A 23394-nucleotide genomic window follows, 5' to 3' on the forward strand; every position below is an offset into this window, starting at 1 on the left:
TACAGGGGTTGAACAAAGTAATGGAAACAACTAGCATCATAATTTCCAAATACATATAAAACCGTCAAATGCTTGTTTATTTTTATGTTTTTTGATTTATTAATAGTGTTGCTTAATATGTTTCGCTAAAATTGATATTTCTTTTCAGATATTATGAGAAAAAAGTAATTAAATTTCATTAAAATGACAGGTGCATCGGACTTTCAAAGAGGTCAAATTGTTGGGGTTTGTATGGCAGGCGCTAACGTAACGAAAACAGCCGAAATGTTTGGTGTATCAAGAAGTACTGTCTCTAAAGTAATGACAGCCTTTGAGAAAGAGGGGAAAACCTCCTTGCTGCGACAAAACTCCGGAAGAAAACCAAAACTTTCAGATAGGGACTGTCGGACCCTTACGCGAATTGTTAGAAAGGATCACAAAAGTACAGCTCCCAAAATTACTGCAGAAATTAATGATCACCTCGAAAACCCAGTTTCCACAAAAACAGTTCGCCGGGAGCTGCGCAAAGTCAGATTTCACGGGCAGGCTGCAATCAGGAAACCACTACTTTCAAAAACAAACGTCGCAAAGCGTTTAGAGTGGATTAAAAACCTACAGAATTGGTCCCTAGAGCAGTGGGAAAATGTTATTTTCTCGGACGAGTCATCCTTTACTTTATTTTTGACCACAGGCCGAGTATACGTGTGGAGACAGCCAAAAGAAGCATTTGACCCTACTGCCTTCTTCCAACTGTAAAACATGGAGGAAGATCTGTGATGATCTGAGGGGAGGCTATATCTTGGAAATTCGCCGCCCCAATGGTTTCCTTTCAAAGCAGAATCAATAGTCAAGACTATTTAAGCATTTTATCTGATCAAATTCATTCTATGCTTGCGGAACTGTTTCCGAAGGGAAACGCAATCTTTCAGGATGATAATTCACACAGCTAAAGTTGTTACTGAATAGCACGAGGAACATTCCGGTGAAGTTGAACATCTTATCTGACCAAAACAGTCTCCAGATCTTAATATTATTGAACATTTATAGTACATTTTAGAAAAACAAGTAAGGCCTCGATATCCTCCACCATCATCACTACAAGAACTGGAGACTGTTTTAGATGAAGAATGGACAAAATTCCTTTGGAAACCATTCAAACTTTGTACGAGTCCATACCTTGTAGAGTTCAAACTGTAATTACTGTTAAAGGCAGTCCTACACCATATTTAAATAAATTTGTTTGAAAATTTAAGGTGTTTCCATCATTTTGTCCAACCCCTGTATATATATATATATATATATATATATATATTATATATATTATATACAAACAGAGGCACCCGGCGTTGCCTGGCAATGAAATTTTTCCTTACATATTGGGAAAAAAAAGCAAAATATCTTGTATAGAAATTTGTTATTCTAAATTCAATTTATTCTTCAATTGGGATACAATTTATTCCTTAATTGGGAAATCAATTCTGAATTCATAATGCAAAATAATGATAGTAATAAATGAAAATACAAGATTTACCACTTTTATGAAAGGAGATAAATTCTACCACATATGTTGAAGGAAATTATGTAAGACCTTCTTCATACATTCTTTGTTTTCTGGTTTGGAGCATAGACAAATACGTCTTGCAAATTACCTACCCTACATAAAGCTGACCATGAGAAAAGCAAACCAGTAAATTTCAAAGACTGGCCTTAAGCTTTTTTAATAGACATTGCAAGGCAAAGTCGCATTGGGAATTGTGTTCGTTTGAACTCAAATAGTATGTTGGTTTGATTGGAATTCTTGGAATGAAGACCTCTTCCCCAGAGGAACATCCAGGGATGATGATAGCTTCTGTTAGATTAGGTGACAATGTCTTCACAATCAACCTCATCTCATTACCTAATTTAGGAGGATCTAAATTTCTTAGAAGCATTATTGGGACTCCTACCTTCAGAAAAAGTTTATGTGGATAATTTCCTGGTGAATCAAGAGAATTAAGGAACTCTGTTAAGTAATGGATAGCTTGATTTTCATCAAGGACTGAATCAACTGATTTGTACTTCTTAATGAATGTTGGAATCTTATTCATTAATTGATGGTTAATCCTTGCTACTGTATCATTTTTTGCCCTTTCGCACAACCATTTATGTGAATTATAATTGTTACTTAAGTCTAGCAATACCCTGTTCTTCAATTCAGCTGGGGAATTCACCATGATAGTAATATGAGGCAAACTGATATCACCATTCCCATCAAATGGCACTTTCCCATTTTGTAATTGGAGGAGCTAGGTTGAAAACTGTCCCCATGTAATGAAGCTGGCACGTTAGTATTGAAGGAGAATTTCATGACTTTATTCCATAAGTGTGAAGACTTAATGCATGGTTTTATTCCATCAATTCTCGTTCGTCCCAGAAGGACTGGTAATGCCTGTCTGAAGTTTCCCGATGAAACTAATGCAATTCCTTCCATATTGATGCCACTAATGTCCTGTAAGGTCTTACCAAGAGCTTCCATTGCACCTCTATGTGACATGGTGCATTCATCCCAAACGATAAGGTGACACAATACTTCTGCTGAGCCTGAATCTTTGCTTATGTTACAAATTGGACCTTCACTTGTGACCAGGTTTCGAGGTAATTTAAAAGCAGAATTAGCTGTTCGTCCTCCTGGAAGAATGGTGGCAGCAAAGCTAGACAATGGTACAGCAACTGCAATTCTTTTTTGTTACCTTACCTTAGAGAGAAACAATGTTACAAATGTTTTATCTGTGCCACCAGGAGCATCAAGAAAGAAAATTCCTCTGATTTTTCTGATGATTGTGGAACGCCGCACGCACGCACGCACAGATACATATACATACAGTATTAAACATCAGGTGGAATGGACGCGTGCGTGTGCATGTATGTGTGAGAGAGAGAGACAGTGAAAGCAAGTAAAGGGGTATGTTGTCATGTATACGTACATACATAAATAAATAGGCATACATCATTCTTGTATGTATGTGTGTGTGTGTGTGTGAGAGAGAGAGAGAGAGAGCCACTTAGACATCTCTCTCTCGCTCTCTCTCTCTCTCACACACACACATACATTCCAAAAAGATGTATGCATATGTATTTATGTTTGTACGTATACATGATAACAAACCCCTTCACTCACTCACACACACACATACATAAATGTATATAAACGTACATACAAAAACACACGTGTGCGTATGTGACTGACTACAAATACATAGAGCTGAACACGGCATGAAAAAGAAAATAAATAAAAAATGTTTACGGAAATTAACGAAGCGTTTGAGTTCAAGCAAAATAATGCCCATATACTTTGGACGTCCCATTTTGAATTGCAAAATTTTAACGTGATTTTGTGTAATAAAGAAATCAAACCTGGTGTGTGTGTGTGTATGTGTGTGTGTGTGTGTGTGTGTGTGTGTGTGTGTGTGTGTGTGTTGTGTGTGTGTGTGTGGTGTGTGTGTGTGTGTGTGTGTGTGAGAGAGAGGGGGAGAGAGAGAAAATTGCAAACAATGAATGAGTTAGACATGGAATGAAAAAATCGTATAAATAAAAGCACGTTAAAAGCGTACCGAATATTTAAATTTATGAACTTAATAAATATTCCTTTCACTAATTTATTGTAGTTGTTTACAAATAGCGAATTAAAACATTAAAATTAGACAGGAACAGACTTCGCCCTTTTTACGTCAATAGCGGAAGTTGACATTGAGAAACCTTTTTAAAGAGGTGAATCTAATAATATATAAAATCAAGTAATATCCTTTATTTTTAATTAAAAAATCAAATGAAGATCCTATAATTTGTCCGAGGTGGAATTATTCATGTATCACAAGTATGGGTGCAATTGGTGAAGCTGTTTTCGCGTAAAAAGTGAATAGACACACATCTCAATTTTTTATATATATATATATATATGTGTGTGTGTGTGTGTGTGTGTGTGTGTGTGTGTGTGTGTGTGTGTGTGTGTGTGTGTGTGTGTGTGTGAGTGTGTGTGTGTGTGTGTGTGTGTGTGTGTATCAAAAGGAAAACAGGACGCAAAGGATTTTGCGGTACATATGTTTTCGGCTTTATTGAACAACTTATTCTTATATCAATGCAAAATTGATACAACAGATAGATCAAAAGCCTTCTTCAGTCGCGTACAATTACCACACGAAAGACATGTATCACATTATAACAGGTTTGAGAAAGAGTTTGAGAAAAAACCAAGTTTCATTGGGAAAGTAAATCCTCATAGGCGTACATGATATTGCAAGACTCCAAAACAAATCGTCCATACCGTTTCTTCACTCGATAAAGAATGAATGCGGGGTAGATTACTTCATATAAGGGAAGGGATTGGATATTGAGAGAAAGAGGGAATGAGGGGAAGGGGGTGAAACTTTAATGAAGTTGGGATCACATGAACTATATATATATATGAATTTTCTGCTGCTTTAAATAAAGTATATATATAATAGATATATATATATAATATTTATATATTTACATATATATATATATATATATATATATATATATATATATATATATATATATAATATTATTAGAGACAAAACCACTATTTTGCAAAACAAACAAGGAAAGACTTAATCAATACATAAAATTTTAATAAAAAGTCAAAAACCCGCCACTACAATTGTTATAGAGTTTAGTAAAGGGAGATTTTATCATTATATGTTTTTATGAGTTTTGGTTTATCATGGTAGTTTTGTTAAGGAATTCGTAGTAATTTGTGTCTATTTGCGATGTGTCTGTTGTTGTATTGCATTATTCATTCATAATTTTTAAGTAGTGTTCGTTTTACCAAGTGAATATAATTTTTAATTCCATTTATTCCATTTCTCCGTTCATAATTTTAAGTGATGTCCGTTTCTAGAGCGGGAATGTGGGTTGTATGGTGTGTGTGAGGGAGTATGAAAAGTATTGTGTTGAAGTATTTAGCTATTTTATTTATTTATCGTTGCCTAGACGTTTTTATTGTATGTATAGGGATATATATATATATAGGTGTGTGATTTAGTGTATGTATTTAGATATGGTTATATATTAGTTATATGTGTATGGGTGTATATATAGTTTATTTTTTATATTTTTTATATTTTATATTTTATATTTTATATTTTATATTTAATTGTTGATAGGTTTATTTTAGTTTATATATTGTTTATATATTGATTATATATGGATTATATATAGGTTATAAATAGATTTATATTTTATATTTTTCATTAATACTTTAATTATTTTAAATTATTATTTTTATATTTTTAAAATATTGATATTTTAGATTGGAAGTCCACCTGAAGATTGTCGATCAAGACAAGAAACAATTGTAGTGGCGGTTTTTTTTACTTTTTATAAAATTTTATGTATTGATTAAGTCTTTCCTGTGTGTTGTTTTGCAAAATAGTGTTTTGTCTCTAATAATATTATATAATATTTTACTATAAAATTGGATTTAATCCTAAATCTGATTTTTTCCCTGTAAATTTGGATTTATTCCCTAATATTTATTATATATATATTATATATATATATATATATATATATATATATTTATTTATAATATATATATATATTATATATATATATATAATATATATATATATATATATATATACATGCATATATGCATATATATATATAACACATATGCATATATGCTATATATATATAATATATATATATATATTATATATATTATAATATATATATATACATATATATTGATAAAACGGTAAGATAACAAAAGAAAGAGAGAACCTCAATATTATGTAAATAGAGGAAATTTATCTATACAATATGTTACATTACTCGGTAGTCAAGATAAACTCTGAGTTTCAGATACCGAAGTGGAAATCCACAACACATCTCTTCGGTTATCTGGCTATTTGAAAAACGTTATGAAAAAATATTTTTTTTCATAACGTTTTTCAAATAGCCAGATAACCGAAGAGATGGTGTTGTGGATTTCCACTTCGGCATCTGAAACTCAGAGTTTTATCTTGACTACCGAGTAATGTAACATATTGTATAGATATATACATATATATATATATATATATATATATATATATATATATATATATATATATATATATATATATATATATATCTATATATATATATATATATATATATATATATATACATGCATGTATGTATATGCACGTGGAGATTTAGAGAGGGAAAGAAGCAAATAGGCATTTTTTTTTCATGGGAGCGAAAAGTAGGAACTTGAAATAAAAATAAAGTGCAAGATTATTTATTAAAACCTGATTTCAGACAACGTTACTTCATCCGAAGATCAACAACGTTTAACTCCGAACAAGGTGACGTAAAACACTCTCTACCTCCGCCTGCCACAGAGTCGTTGTTCTGCTGGGTCAAAGGAGGGAGAATCGAGAGGGTCTGTATGACTGCTCACGACTGCATAGACACTTAAAACAATTAACAAAAGCGTGGTACAAACAAGTAAGTTATAGTCGATTGCGACTAACGACTAAGCATGTAAAACACACACACATATATACATATACATGCATATGTATGTATAATATATATATATATATATATTATATATATATATATATATATATATAATATATAATATATATGTATGTATGTATATATATAAACATACATATATATATACACACACTCACATATATCTATAAACTCCATAAACAGATCTGATAAGAATATGTATACACATATATTAGATATGTATATTTATACATCCATGTGTGTGTGTGTTTGTGTATGTGTATGTGCGTCTGTGTGTGTGTATGAGAGAGAGAAAGAGAAATAGTGTTTGTGTGTTAACATATAAGGCTCGCACCGTTATTAAGAGAGTATTTAAGGAGGATTTATATTTCGAAAAGTTTGACAGACTCGTAACCCACATACACATACAGAGAGAGACACACAGAAGGATATACATACATACATACATACATACATACATACATACATACATACATATATACATAATACATACATACATACATACACACACACACACACACACACCCATATAATATATATATATATATATATATATATATATATATATATATATATATATATATATATATACACACACACACACGCATACATATGTAGAATAATGAGAATGGGGAGACAGGTTTAAGAAATAATAGTCATTTTACGATGTTTGGTGAAACAAGTATTTATAGTCTGTGTATTTATGTCAACATTTCACAGGAATGTTATTCGTATTGTGTGTTTGTTTATGAACGTGTGACTTATACGTGCCTTTGTATATCTATGTGTCTGTTATATATGTCTGCTCTTTGCTTCTGTCTGCCTGTCTTTGTATATTTGTATGTACGTGTATTTGTGTGTTTGCGCATGTGTATCTGAGTGTTGGCGCATGTGTGTCTGTGTCTGTGTGTATAAGTCTGTGTTTGAGTGTTTTCGGAAACAGACAATTAATAATAGAAACAAGATGGCCTCTAAAATCGGCACAAGAATAGAGTTTATATGTCGATAGTATAGCCGATAGTACCGAAACCATTTGAATTGTACTTAATTTTCTTGACCCAGATTAAATGTCACATTTCTCACGGGATTTGAAACTGTAACTTAAAGGGTCCTTACCAAAACCTGTTAAGCATTTGTCCTTCGCTCTGAAAATTCCGTCATAATACCTCTCTTATAACAAGGCTCTTTGTTTCCCTCTCTTACAGTCTCAATGTTATTGCCACTTAAGCAAGGCACACAATTAGTCTACAAGACATTAATCGCTTGTTAGGCTCTTCCGTCTAGTAACCTAGTCTCTTTTTACCGGTAATCCTAGAGAATCATAACACTTTATTTACTACTGTATCCTCTGGTACATGCTTATATGATATTTCTGTAGCAGTGATCTTGATTTCTTTGCATGTCTTCTAATGTTCTTAGGTAGAAAAGCTATCAAAGTTTCTGGTATGTTCTTATGCAATGTGGATCATCCATTTAGTATGTGGTTGATGGACATATCAAACCTATCACTCGAGCAGCATTCCAGCTTGAAAGTCTGCTTCAAAATATACTTTGGGAAATATTTCATTCAGCGACACTGATCCTGAATGGCAATCCCCAGGATTTTATATTCTCATTGAATGCAGTTCAAAGAACCAGTTGGAACTCTGTTGTTTGTCACAATCCAATCAATATAGTTGTTTTGGGAATAGTTATTATAGAGAGTTATCATGTTGTAATCATTTCTGCTTCAATCTTTTCTTTAATTACATAACGAAGCGTACCTCAAGTGAAGCGTTGTTTGTGACTTTTGAGAAATCCATGGGTGGAATATCTATTTCTGCTAAATAGTTTTATGCTTCTTTAAGTACAACTTTTTTTTACAAAGTTAAGCAGCTTTTTGAAAGTAAATATGCATGAATATCAAGATCCTTCGTTACCACTCTGACCATTCTAGTATTTTTTATGGTCCACATCCTTGCACTTTTTAGGTTTTGGTATTTTTCAAAGTTTATTTTTTCTCGTACATTCTGTTGTCCCGCGGAGATGCCTTAAAAATTATTCGGCTATATCTTTCATTTCGTTCACGATAACAATTTGTGGTACTTTTGCTTCAATGTTTTGTCTTACCTGACCCATTTTCAATACTGAAATGCTACAACTTAAATTCCTTTTCTTATACTCCGTTAGGTTGATATTCGTAACATCTCTCCAAATTATACTTTTTTCTCAGTTCCGTGCAATGTTCTCTAGTGAGTGCGCATGCTAGTTCTGTTTTTATAGAACGGCCGTATTCTACAGATGAGAAGGTCCATCTGCACGGCCTGTTCAGAATGCCGTGGTGGATAATATGCATTCATGTTCGCCTTTGCCAGTGACATTTTTGCCACGGAGTTAATATCAAATTCAAGCCTGGATTAAGGTGGGTGTCATGCATCTGGAATACTGTTAGGATCTCAGACCCCAATCAGTCAGACAATATAGAACTTTCATTCTACTGAAGGCTGTCATTGCGCATGCGTACGTATTTCATTTAGTACTCGGTTGTTGTTGTCTTTGGAGTTGAGTTTGAATCACGCCATCGCTCACTATGGCAATGAAGGACAGGACATTTTTCTCTGTCTAATTGCTATAGCGAAAGAGTTTTCATGATCCCTCCAACCCATCCTTCATCAACTTCTTGAAATGCAACTTGCAGTAGAATGCCAAAATGGCGGAAAACACGCTAATTCGAAACATGTAAGTCTTCCAATTTTTTAATATATCAACCAGCATAACTCTAAAGTTGTGAAAATTTGAAAACTGCAGGAATATACTTTGAAACAGCAGAATTCTTGCAACATTTACAAGACAACAAAATATAAAGTAAATGTTTAAATCAAAAGCTGGAGATGTTGTTTCAGAGAATTTTACCTCCCTGTCAGATGACTGTTGTTTATATAAAATATATTAGACCTTGTTCCTACTCTATTTTCTACATGTAAAAAATTTCCTTTCAAGTATTCCAAAGTGAGTAGAACCAAACCATAAAGTTTCGTGCTGCGCATTTGTAAGGTCAAAATATACTTCAAAATGACCTTCAAATTAAATACTAGGATTGTTTGGCTTTATTCTAAAAGGTAAACATTATGACAAATACTTATGCGTCATTAATGGTACAATATGATGGAACTTGCATATGAATCTTAGCGGGATGTCATGGGATTGTTTGCCAAAGAAATATATATATAATCTGTTGAAATGTTTGTAACAGAAGAGAATGAGACCACAAATAAGTTTTATCCGTTAAAACAATTACACACACACACACACACATGCACACACCCATACAAAAATTTGTCTGACAAACACAAAATATATTTGAAGAGAGACAAAGCGAGACACAGAGTCTATGTGAACGAAGAAGTTTGGTATAAGAAATATAAGCGTAGAAAGGACATGCGAATATGAAGCAAAAGTTACAAAGGTTCTAAGTTCGATCCCATAGTGCAGCACACACATATACATATGTATGTATATGTGCCTGTGGGTTATTATATATATATATATATATATTATATATATATATATATATTATATATATATATATATATATATATATATATATATATGTATATATATATACACATACATTATCGGGTTAGAAAACGGTGAGAGATCTAATGGATACAAATTAATTTATTAATTAACATATTCACTCTACAATTGTTTCATTTCACAATCAAAATTACAGCTACAAAACATATATAAATATATATAATTTGTCATTTTAAAATACGTTGGATGGAAAATCACCAGATCCTTTGTTCGCATTAATTCTTTTCCATCAAAGGTATTTTAAAATGCAAAATTATATATTCATATATGTTTTGTAGTTTTAATTTTGGTTGTGAAATGAAACAATTGTAGGTGAATATGTTAAATAATTATTAGATTAATTTATATAAGGTGGCGAGGTGGCAGAAACTTTAGCATGCCGGGCGAAATGCTAGGCGATATTTCGTCTGTCTTTACGTTTTGAGTTTTATATTCCGTCGAGGTCAACTTTGCCTTTTATCCTCTCGGGGTCGATGAATTAAGTACCAGTTGCGTACTTGGGTCAATCTAATTGACTGCCACCCCCATTCCAGAAATTTCGGGCCTTATGCCTAGAGTAGAAACGAATGAATTAATTTGTATCCATTAGATCTCTGTTTTCTAACTCGATAATAATATTTCATATTTTACGATATTTTATATAATATATTCATTGAAGAAATATATCTTCAGAATATAATATATCAAACCAGTGTATCTTGGATAAAAAATATCCCTATAAGCTTTCTTCCAAGGAATCTAGTGCTCTTATCTGAGTTTTTCCTTGGGGCTGGCCAGAAATTTGCCGAAATTGCAAAGATAATTTGGAACTCGACTGAGGAAAGAAAACTTCGAATGACACGTCCGTGTTTTTTCTTCTCCCTTTTTTGTGTCATCTAGCTGTCTGGATGTTTTGCGTTCTTGTCCCATTTTTTGTATTCCTTTACATATATATATATTATATATATATATATATGAATGAATGAATATATATCTAATCTGGCAACTGGCACTCCGTCGTTTACGACGACGAGGGTTCCAGTCTACTCGTGACATTCACAGACACGTGTACCCTTAACTTAGTTCTCAGGGAGCTTCAGCGAAACAGAGTGTGACAAGGCTGTGCCATCTTAGTCGACTGGAGCAACGTGAAATAAATTATCTTGCAGAAGGGCACAACGAATATCCTAACCACGAAGTCACGCGCCTGAAGAACGAACGCTGGTAAAACAACAAAGATTTCTTCCTCAATTATGAAACACAATTCATATTAAGCCATAAATCCCAAAACCCATTCATAAAAGGACCCATAACGAAGACTTCCACTGTCCCCCATAAACACCACCCCCAAACCACACCTCAAACACACATACTCTCCAAACCCCCTCCACACAGGACAAAACCTCCCCCAACCATACAAAAAGCCCTTTTCCCCCTCGAAAAAATTCAAGCAAGACCCACCTCAAAACCTGGATCGTTAATCATTCTAACCCTCCTTCCCCACCGACAAGAATCATCAATAATACGCTAGGAATTATTACCTTCTCAATGCTCCCCACTCTCACACTAATAACAAACAAGGTATCCTACCCACACCTATACATAGAATCCCCACACAACGAACCCCATACAGTCCACCCAATCAACACCAACATTCCTGCCACATTTCCTACAGATCTTCAAACCCTCACATCCCACACCAACATAATCACTATAACTACATACCCCCCTACAACCTCCTATACAGTCTACCCTACAAACACCCACAAACCCACCACATTTCTCACAAAACCTTAAACCATCACATCCCATACCAACATAAGCACTACAACTACCTACCCCCTTCCAACCTCCCCACCCAACAACACCCCTAGACCTACAACCAGAACATTAATAATCAATACACCCCTTACTTCAACAGTCATTTTTTAGACAGAGTGGAAAAAGACAGGCACCACCGCTAACTCAGACCCAAAATAAGAAAACAAAAATAATAAACCTCTCTAATATAACCCTTACACCAACCCAAATTAACATCCTAGCCAGAGGCTTGAAATTCACACCTACCCCAAGAACACCCAAGAACACCCAAGGATGACATTTCTGAATTTTGCAGAAAACTTCGGTTAACAGAAGCTTTTACAGACCTCAACAATGAGGATGATTCAATTGTCCAAAACAAAAGTAACTACCTACCATCAAAAGGAAGAAATAAAGCACTGTACGATTTTTGCAACCACATCCAGAGTCTCCCCTTTACCCCATACAAAACCAAGGTTAAGTCCAACTTTAATAGGGATGAATGGAAAAACCTACGAGACCTACAACAGGACAAAAGCCTTACTATCAAAGATGCCGACAAAGGTAGTACTGTGGTCCTTGTGGACACGGATTTTTATAAACACCTAGTGCTTTCCTTGCTAAACAACAACACTTTCTATGAGGTAATCACCAACTATAAACAACAAAAAACACTAAAAAACCTCACCACCCTCATACTCCAACACGGTCAAGGGCTCACGGAAAGAATGCAAGCCCAGCCTCTTTTATGGCCTTCCTAAAGTCCATAACCGAAGCCTGCAAACTCTCCTCTGACATCCACATCAACATCAAAGCACCGGAGGACCTAAAACTAAGGCCCATCGTAGCTGGCACCTCCTGCGAAACACACCGCTTGAGCAATTTCCTGGACATCCTTTTGAAACCTTTCCTTAGTCACATCTACTTAATGGAAAACTGGAAAAGATACTTAGATGATTGTGTCATCATATGGAAAAAATCTTATGAAAAGCTTCTGGAATTCAAAACCACACTGAACAACATACATCCCAACATTCAATTCACTATGGAATTCAGCAAACATCATCTCCCTTTCCTTGATCTCCTAATTATAAAAACACCTAACAACCAAATCACAACAGACGTCTTCCACAAACCTACAGACTCACAACAATACCTCCTCTTCAGTTCATGCCACCCAAAACACACCAAGATAAATATCCCTTTCAACTTAGCTAAAGGGATATGCACCATTGTCTCGGATCCCAAAACTCGAGAAATACGCCTTCAAGACCTCAAAAAACACTATTACAACGCCAATATCCCTCCACACTCATAGTCTATGGAATAAAACGTGCCAAAAATAATACACTGAAAACCACCCAACACAGTAACACACCCAACCCCAAAATACTTCCATACATTTCCGCCCACAACCCCAAAAATATCGAAGCATACACCACAATCATACAAAACCTCCCCTTACTGTCCACAGACCCAAAAATGAATAATATTATCAATACTCATAAAATCCTTAAATGCAAAAGGCAACATAAATCTTTGAAAAAACTCTTAACAAATGCCAAACTTCACACACCACATCCATCCCCATCAGCTAAAAAATGTGCACGCCCTAACTGTGGTACCTGCCCCTTCCTACTTGGAGGCTCTGAATTTACTTTCAAACAAGGAACAAAGTTTAAAATCAAGACCAACTTCTCCTGTTCTTCCGAGAACCTCATCTACGTTCTCACATGCGCCCGTTGCCAACACAATTATGTTGGACAAACGAGCCTTCCTTTACGTAGAAGAGTATCGGTCCATAAAGAACAGATAAATCTCCCACAATACCGTCAAATTCCACAAAGTAGCCACATAGACTCTTGCGCTAGAGATAAAAATCCTAAATTTCACATATTCCCTTTCTACCAATGTGAAGACGGAATCTCTACACAAGAAAGAATCAACAAGGAGAATTTTTTAATCGAAAAATTTCAAACGCATCTTAATATGCAAACTCCACGATGACCATACTCCTCTTTCTAGCATCCTATCTGACAAAAAATTGATATAAGCATCCTGTTTGACAAAAAATCCATCATTCCAATTAAAGAGCATAAAATCCACAGAGTTGTCTCCCCTTACTCACAGGAACTGGATAACTCCTACCCCGTTTCCTGTTTTGACACACATTTACCCAACGCTTTAAACTAATCACTACATTTAAACACATGGATCCTAATCCTCCAAAAAAGCTTTTCCAAGGACTATTATTGAACTCTAAAAGCATAAAGACTCTACAATGTATTGGTATACTTATTTATTAATTTTTGTATATACGTATTATTATTTTTTTGAAAAAATCATTGTAAATTTCTTTTTTCCCCTTCCTCAATTTTAAAACAATTTCTTTTCCCCTTCCAAATCTTGAAAATTTGCCTTGCGATGAAAAACCGGTTTGATTTATAATTTTTTCTTTTTTAATTTTCCATAAACCAATTTTTATAAAAATTTACTTTCAATTCTGCCTTATTATAATTTATACTATAAATCCTCATTGTGACTATATATATATATATATTATATTATATTATATAATTATATATATATATCATATATTATATATATATATAATATATAATATATATATATAATATATATTATATATATATATATATATATTATATATATAATATATAATATATATATATATATATAGTCACAATGAGGATTTATAGTATAAGAGGTTTATATATGCTGCCTTTGAATGTCATATCATATCGCTTCGGCAACATCTTTTAACTACCATGTCTCGAAGTGATCCCTTGACCAAGTTCGCCCACATGAGGCTGATAACATCATAAGACTTGGCAAACTGCTTCTTGAGCAGCATTAATTTTCTGATAAACTTAAATATATGCCCAAAGAAGTCGCTTGCCTCCGGATACTTATTGATCAGACCCCGTATATGAGCATGTCTAGATATGCAACTATATGCATGAAAATACATACCTAAAACGAACATAGAAATCTGCACGTATACATACATACATGCAGTCAGATAGACAGACAGACAGACATACATACAAGGTTGGTATAGAAGGTTTTGCTGACCTACTGCCTCTCCCCTATTTCTGTCACCATGAGCCATCCTTGTTCTTAATCACCGTTAATTCTGACCTATAGAGTGCCAGTTCTCTCCTGCATCTTTTAAAACTTCTTTCATCTGCAGCCTGCTTCAATACCTTCAATCTATAATTCTCGAAGTCATTTTTAGGTGTTGTCTGATCGTTTTGCAGAGGACGGAATACACGACATATCTTTCATGTTACTCTTCATCGTTTTCCATTTCTTTTGCATTTCCTTCATCTCCTCCGAAATTCTTCTATCCTGCTGGCTTGCAGTTTTTGCTTACTATATCCAGCTTTTAAGTTTCTGGACCAGCAAACTGTAGTTCACATCTAGCTTTTCAAATTGACTTCTTGATAGCTTCCTGGAACTGTTTCACCTCAAAGGCCTTGATGCATTGATTCTTCATTGGACCATTTTCTCTCTGATTTCATTGATCACGATATTTGCCCGTAGCAAGCAATGACCACTGCCTGTGTTGAATGGCGCTACTAATGAGACGGCCTGCAATATGCACTGGTTATTGACCAGGATGTAGTGTAGCCAATTTCATTTTTGTGTTGAGCATTTGGGGCTATTCAGGTTGCTTCATGTATAGACTGTTCCCCATGTAAAGAGGTCTTGTTTTTACACCAAGCTTTTTAAATCATCAGTGAAAATCGCTCCCACACGACCACAAATGCTGGAAGTAGTGTCACCTATTCTTATCAGTGAAATCGAAAATGCTCTCAACCTGATGAAAACAGACAAAGAATCCGGGAAATATGGTATCACACCAGTGATGTTAAGATGTAGAGGTGAAGAGCTGTGGAAAATCCTCGTTATAAGCTCCAATCGCTACCTGAAAGAGGGTAAAATACCCACACTGTGGAAAGAGTCAAATACCATCCTACTTCATATGAAAGGTGATAAAAAAATCTGTCGAACCATATGCGTCTATAAGCTGTTTACAAAAGTCATAGCCACCATTCTATCGAAGCATCTCGACGACCAACAGTCGAAAGAGCAAGCAGGTTTCCGTAAGAACGATGGATCATGTATTCACAGTAACACAGCTCATAGAATGAGTGATCGAATACAAGCTTCCTCTGTGTATCTCTTCTGTTGATTACGAAAATGCAGGGTGTCTAGGCACAATACATCTAACTGCTCAAAGGTGCAAACTCTGAATGCAAATCAGATATAGCTTTGTTATCTCCACCAGTAAGGGTGTCAAGCAAGGAGATGCCATCTGTCCAGAGCTACTTCATCTTCTCAATGTCTTCAAAACGACTTCCTCTGAGGTCCTTCTTCAGCTTTGGAAACAACCAAAAGTCACAGGAAAAGCGATCCGAAGTGTAGGGAGGGCGAAGCTCAGATTTGATGCTATCAGGCTACCAGGATGGAATTGTGAACTCATGCAGGTGTTCTGGCCTTTTGCGATGACATACCTTCTTGAACTCCCTCAAAACTTCCACAAAGTACTCTTTCTTGACCGTCTGGCCAAAGGGTATTCAGTGGATGTAGGTGATGCCCTTATTGTCATAAGCTTCTCAGTGGACTTGCTTTGTCAGAACTCTTGTACCAGCGAAAAACATATACAGGGATTATACAAGTTAATCTAGTTTCTGAAATTTAATTGTTCAGTTTAACACATTTCTTGCATAGCGAGCTTCCAGCTTGCCTCCCCGACCGCATTCTGCAAACTAGTCAGTTATGACAGGCAGTGTTCATTAGGGTGTGCTGAAATTGCTTTTGGAGCAGTTTCCTTTAATTTGGAATAACAAAACTTAGCAGGACAACTTAATAGATATGTATTGTAATGATATAATAAAATCACAAAAATCTAGGACAGTTATAACTATCTTTCCCCAAAAAGATCTCAGAACCTTGGAATGCACCTCCTGTGGGTGTGTGTGTGTGGTGGGGGCGTATCGCTACGTGATGTTTCTACATCTTCATTAAACTTTCTTTAATAGCTGATATTTGACAAATGAGTGAGTTTGACGTTGCTCTTCTAGTTTGCGCTTCCTGCCGTGAAGTTGGTTTATCTGGAACATTTGACAGTTTTGTTTGAAGACATCTACATCAATCCAATATTGCTCTCGGGTCCTTTGAGAAGATATTGAAGCGCTGTGTTACTCTGTATCCCAAGCTATTGCAATATCTGGTTCTGTATTTTGATGGCAAGTGTGGGATCTTTGGCACTATGCAAAATACATACATACATACATACAAACAAACATGCATGCATGCATATGTAAGTTTGTATTTATGCATGTATGTATGTGTATATTTGTGCACATATGTGAATGTATGAATATGTGTATGCATATATTTATATATATATATATATATATATATATATATATATATATATATATAGGCATGTATGTAATATGTATATCGATATCTATATTTATCTCTCTATATATATGCATGTATATATTTATCTCTCTCTATATAATATGCATGTATATATATATATATATGTAATATATATATATATATATATGTAATTATATATATATATATATATATATATATATATATATATATTATATATAATATATATATATATATATAAATATATATATATATATATATATATATATATATATACAAGATATATATGAGAGAAAGAGAGAGGTTTCGGTATCCAGAAGACCCAAAATGGTAGGTAAGGCTATGAATTGCTAAGGAAAGACCGTAGCTAGGCTCCCGGTTCAATAATATTTATTTCTTTATTTCCCACAGGGAGCTAAAAGTTGAGGGGACAAACAAGTACAGACAAAGGAATTAAGTCGATTACATCGACCCCAGTGTGCAAGTGGTACTTATTTAATCGACCCAGAAAGGATGAAAGGTAAAATCGACCTCGGCGGAATTTGAACGTAACGGCAGCAAAATACCTATTTCTTTACTACCCACAAGGGGCTAAGCACAGAGAGGACAAACAAGGATAGACAAACGGATTAAGTCGATTACATCGACCCCAATGCGTAACTGGTACTTAATTTATCGACCCCAAAGGATGAAAGGCAAAATCGACCTCGGCGGAATTTGAACTCAGAACGCAGGGCGGACAAAATACCTATTTCTTTACTACCCACAAGAGGCTAAACACAGAGGCGACAAACAAGGACAGACAGACGGATTAAGTCGATTATATCGATCGTAGTGCGTAACTGGTACTTAATTTATCGACCCCGAAAGGATGAAATGCAAAGTCGACCTCGGCGGAATTTGAACTCAGAACGTAGCGGCAGACGAAATACCGCTAAGCATTTCGCCCGGCGTGCTAACGATTCTGCCAGCTCGCCGCCTTTCAATAATATTATGAGTAAGGAGGCTAATTTAGGTCGTATGTGAGCATGTATAAGTTAAATAATATGAGACAACAAAGCCAAGGCAGTGTGAAATTTCTTGGACATTATAAAGAGAAAGGTAGTTTTTCTCTTTATAAATGTCCTAGAAATCTCACACTGCCTTGGTTTTGTTGTTTCATTTTAGTTAACACATACACACACACACATGTGTATGTATGTATGTATATATTATATATATATATATATATATATATATATATAATATATATATATATATATATTATATATATATATATATTATATATATATGTATATATCATATGTAGAAAAATACAAACTGGGACAAGAACGTAAAACATTTAGAAGACGATACAAAAAACATTCGAAGCCTTCAATCTTCAGTCAAGAACCGGATCATCCTAGCAATTTCGGCTGATTAATCTTGAGATCGCTCCGATCCCGCCAGCCCCAAGGAAAAACTAAGCTACGAGCATTAGATTTCTTGGAAGAAGGATCGAATGTATACGAAACAGGGACAGAAAAACGGACGATGCCACACGAATATAAAATACAAAAAACAATAATGGTAAAAACAGGACAAAAACAGCGGGTGTCTTACGACTAATAAACAGGACAAGTTTAGCTGGCGTATTTGGAAAAAATGCCTTTATCGGTAGACGAAGACAACAATGTTCTCACGGCAGTGGTCGGAGGCCAAAAGGCTGATTTTGAGCCAACAGAGTGTAGCAGTCCTATAAAGGACGATGTTACTGTTGTTTTAACCCCAGGGAAACATATTTTTCAGCTGGCTATCGACACAGCTTGTGTCCAGGAACCTAGGTTTGTGAGTATCACGTAAGGCTAGAAATAGGAGCGACGTCATCCCTTGCAAATGCTATACGGACACATATCCGTTAACGGTTATTTTCAATACTTTTCTCGCTGTTTGGTGCGTTCGTTTCTTTTTTGCATCTGTTATTTTATTATTGATTTTCTATATCACTGAAGATATATCCTTTAATTTTCCGCTTTTTTTTTTACACGAAATGAGAAAATACTATGCGGAACCGTTATTTTAACGAATTATATCTATTTATCATTCGAAGACACATATCTGCATCGTCGGATGACCCTAAACCTGTTGTTAAGTATCCTACTCGTGAGGGATCGATGCTAGATGTGACGAAACAATTGCAGTGATTAATTATATTCTCGTATCTTCCATTTTTCGTCTTTCATTTACCACATATATATATATATATATATATATATGCAATTGGATGCGTGCACATGTGTGTGTGTGTGCGCGCGCGCGAATGGTGTGTGTGTGTATGAGCGTGTGTGTGTAATAAATAATTTGGACAAAAAGGTATAATTTAGTTATTGTGTGTTTAAATGTTGAGTAGAACATCGGCACAGTTTAGGTTACCTGTTGTCAACCGCAGTTGTGGTACACCTCTGTTGGATCTACTTCAGGTACTCTGCAGTGACAGTTAAGGTAATAATATTAATTAATAGTAGGAGATGGATTTCGTTTTAGACTTTTATTAGGGACAACATATGTTTTGACAAATCAGTCTGGGTCTATCCAAGTACATTAATAAATAAAAAAAGTCTCCTTAGAGATTATTAGTCTCAGCTGGCTTTTAGTTGTAAGCCCATCAAGTTAAGGAATGAATAGAAGCAAATAATATTGTCCAAACGCAAAAAATTCAAGTAGGAATTCAAATCTTGCCTTCCAGTTTAGATAAAATGACCTAATCAGCTTTCGTTGTCATAACTGCTTAGAGAAAAAAGGAAGTAGAAGGAGAAAGGAAGATTAATACTTAGACAAGTAGTTTCATGTTCGTGCCTATACATACAGACAGAGGGACAGACACAGATATATATATATATATATATATATATATATATATATATATAATACAAAATGGGACAAGAACGCAAAACACCCGGACAGTTAGGTGATACAAAGATAGGACAACAAAACAACCAGATAGATGATACAAAGAAAACAAGGACGGGTCATTCGAAGTTTTCTTTTCTCAGTCAAGTACCAGATTATCTTCGTAATTTCGGCTGATTATACTTGAGATTACTCCAATCTGGCCAGCCCCAAGGAAAAACTAAGCTAAGAGCATTAGATTTCTTGGAAGAAAGCAGCGACTGTATACAAAAACAAGGGCGGAAAAAACGGACAATATTAAAGAAATACAATAAAAATAATAACAGGACATAACAACAGGTGTCTTTCGACTAAGGATGAATTAAATTAAGCTAGCGTGTGTGGAAATGAAGCCTTACGGCAGGGATACGAGTTTTCACAAACACAGGGAGGAATATCGATGTTGGACGGACTGCGGCCGACCAAGAAAGAAAGAACAGGCTTGGCCGAACGCCGGTCGCATGGGAAGAGGAGAGAGAGAAGTAGAAGCGGAGGGACAGAAGAATTAAGGAGGGACAAGAAAACATGACAAGGACACAGTGAAGTGAAAAGTGGAGGGAAAGTGAGCAAGAAGAGAAGGAAAACAAATGTGAGAGAGGGGGGAACGAAAGAACGAAGAATAGAATGAACGAATAAGCGTGAAAGGGCTGATAGACGGAAATAGAGTCGCAACAAACTTGCTTGCTGTTAAATTATCATTTGTAAGTTTGCGGTATGCATTACGTCTCTTACCTTCGTTTATACATGTGAAATCTGTGATGAGCCTAAATGACGCTGATGACCTGGAGTCGCCTCTGGTATACATCATACATATCTACATACATACATATATACATACATACATACATATATATACATATATATATATATACACATGCACATACATACATGTATACATACATATATATACATACATATACACACACATACATAAAGATGCGTGTAGATATGCACATGTATCTACACACACATATACATATATGTATATATATATTTATATATGTATCCATTCACATACACATACACATGCGTATATACATATATACACACATGCATGCATATATAGATACATACACACACACACACACACATATATACATATACTCTTTTTACTCTTTTACTTGTTTCAGTCATTTGACTGCGGCCATGCTGGAGCACCACCTTTTAGTACTTATTCTATCGGTCTCTTTTTGCCGAACCGCTAAGTGACGGGGACGTAAACACACCAGCATCGGTTGTCAAGCAATGCTAGGGGGACAAACACAGACACACAAACACACACACATATGCATATATATACATATATTCGACAGGCTTCTTTCAGTTTCCGTCTACCAAATCCACTCACAAGGCATTGGTCGGCCCGGGGCTATAGCAGAAGACACTTGCCCAAGATGCCACGCAGTGGGACTGAACCCGCAACCGTGTGGTTGGTTAGCAAGCTACTTACCACACAGCCACTCCTGCGCCTGGTATATATATATATATATATATAATATATATATATATATATATATATATATATATATATATATATATATATATATGTATATATGTGTGTGTGTGTGTGTGTATGTGTGTGTGTGTGTGTATGTATGTATCTATATATGCATGCATGTGTGTATATATGTATATACGCATGTGTATGTGTATGTGAATGGATACATATATAAATATATATATACATATATGTATATGTGTGTGTAGATACATGTGCGTATCTACACGCATCTTTATGTATGTGTGTGTATATGTATGTATACATGTATGTATGTGCATGTGTATATATATATATGTATATATATGTATGTATGTATGTATATATGTATGTATGTATATATGTATTATGTATACCAGAGGCGACTCCAGGTCATCAGCGTCATTTAGGCTCATCACAGATTTCACATATACATATACACACATCTAGATTGTAAAGTTACGTTTCTAAATGTTATTCGGATCTTCTTTTAGTATATAAGGTTTTAACACACGAAATCCGAGTTGTAGGTGTTAGGTTTGCATTAGTTAGGTGTGGTTTAGATCGTTGTATGTGAATGTGCTTAGCTGTATGCAGAAACTTGGGTAATTACTCCTTTGTTAACTATATTGAGAGTGGCTCTTCGGAACATAGCTGGCATTTACGAGATAATGTATTATAGGGACTCGTATGTCTGATTATCAATATACCTGAAGAGACCTTGACTGATGGGTTGAAACAAATGTTGTACCTAATAAAAGTCTAATATGAAATCCATCTCCTACTAATAATACTATATGTGTGTGCGTTTTTATGTGTATATGTATATATATATATATGTATATATATATATTATATATATATATATATATATATATATATATATATATATATATATATATATATATATATGTATATATATGTATATATATATATATAATATATATATATATATATATATATATATATATGACTGGGATGGCTTGTGTATTTTACCCTACTCCACTCACAATAACATTCTAGTTTTGCGACTGGGGAAAATATTCTATATGTATATGTAGTTATATCTGCTCATTAGAGCGTATTAGTTCTCTAATTCACAAAGTTTAGCTACCAAGGCTTTAATTTCATATCGCTTATCATACACAGTAGATTTGTAACTGAATTATTATGCTATAATAGAAGAATGAGAAAATGCTTTGATGATGATTTTGTGTCTATAAGGCGGTGGGGCTTTATTCATCGAAAGAAAAGAATATATTAAACATCAGGATGAATTCAAACAGGTTGACATCCTGGGCAGATTGAGTCATTAATGTGTAAACTTGACGAGCCAAAACTCCACCACCGCTAGAACTGCTACGCACTTTGTGAAGCAATTTAATTTCCAATAATTCAACCAATTTGAATATGAGTAGGATTTGATTGAGATTCGGCTGCTGTTTCGAACATCGGACCATAGCTTAGTGGCTAGATTTTTCTTTTAGGCGCTTATATGCTATAATAAATGGGAATTAAACTTCAACATGCATTACTTACTGCATGGTACAGTTTTAAGAGCAGGTAATATAAGAAGGCATATTTTGAAAGACACTGCGCAAATTAACTTCAATAAAAATATCTTCCTCTCTGCAAGGCGCAGGCTGTGCGATTAGGAAGTAGGCTTTGCAACCACCTGGTTTATAATTCAG

General features: G+C 34.7%; 2 protein-coding genes across 2 annotated transcripts; one reads left to right on the forward strand and one right to left on the reverse strand.

Moving 5' to 3' along the window:
• Positions 1-1673: 1673 nt before the first annotated feature.
• Positions 1674-2192, reverse strand: LOC115212705. Its single transcript, XM_029781394.1, has one exon. It carries the CDS (start codon positions 2190-2192, stop codon positions 1674-1676), a length of 519 nt encoding a protein of 172 aa, XP_029637254.1.
• A 13460-nt stretch (positions 2193-15652) lies between these two features.
• Positions 15653-16081, forward strand: LOC115212789. Its single transcript, XM_029781524.1, has one exon. The coding sequence runs from the start codon at positions 15653-15655 to the stop codon at positions 16079-16081; it is 429 nt and encodes a 142-aa protein (XP_029637384.1).
• Positions 16082-23394: the final 7313 nt, after the last annotated feature.

This window comes from Octopus sinensis, linkage group LG1 (assembly GCF_006345805.1).
Source record: "Octopus sinensis linkage group LG1, ASM634580v1, whole genome shotgun sequence".
Lineage (NCBI taxonomy): Eukaryota > Metazoa > Mollusca > Cephalopoda > Octopoda > Octopodidae > Octopus > Octopus sinensis.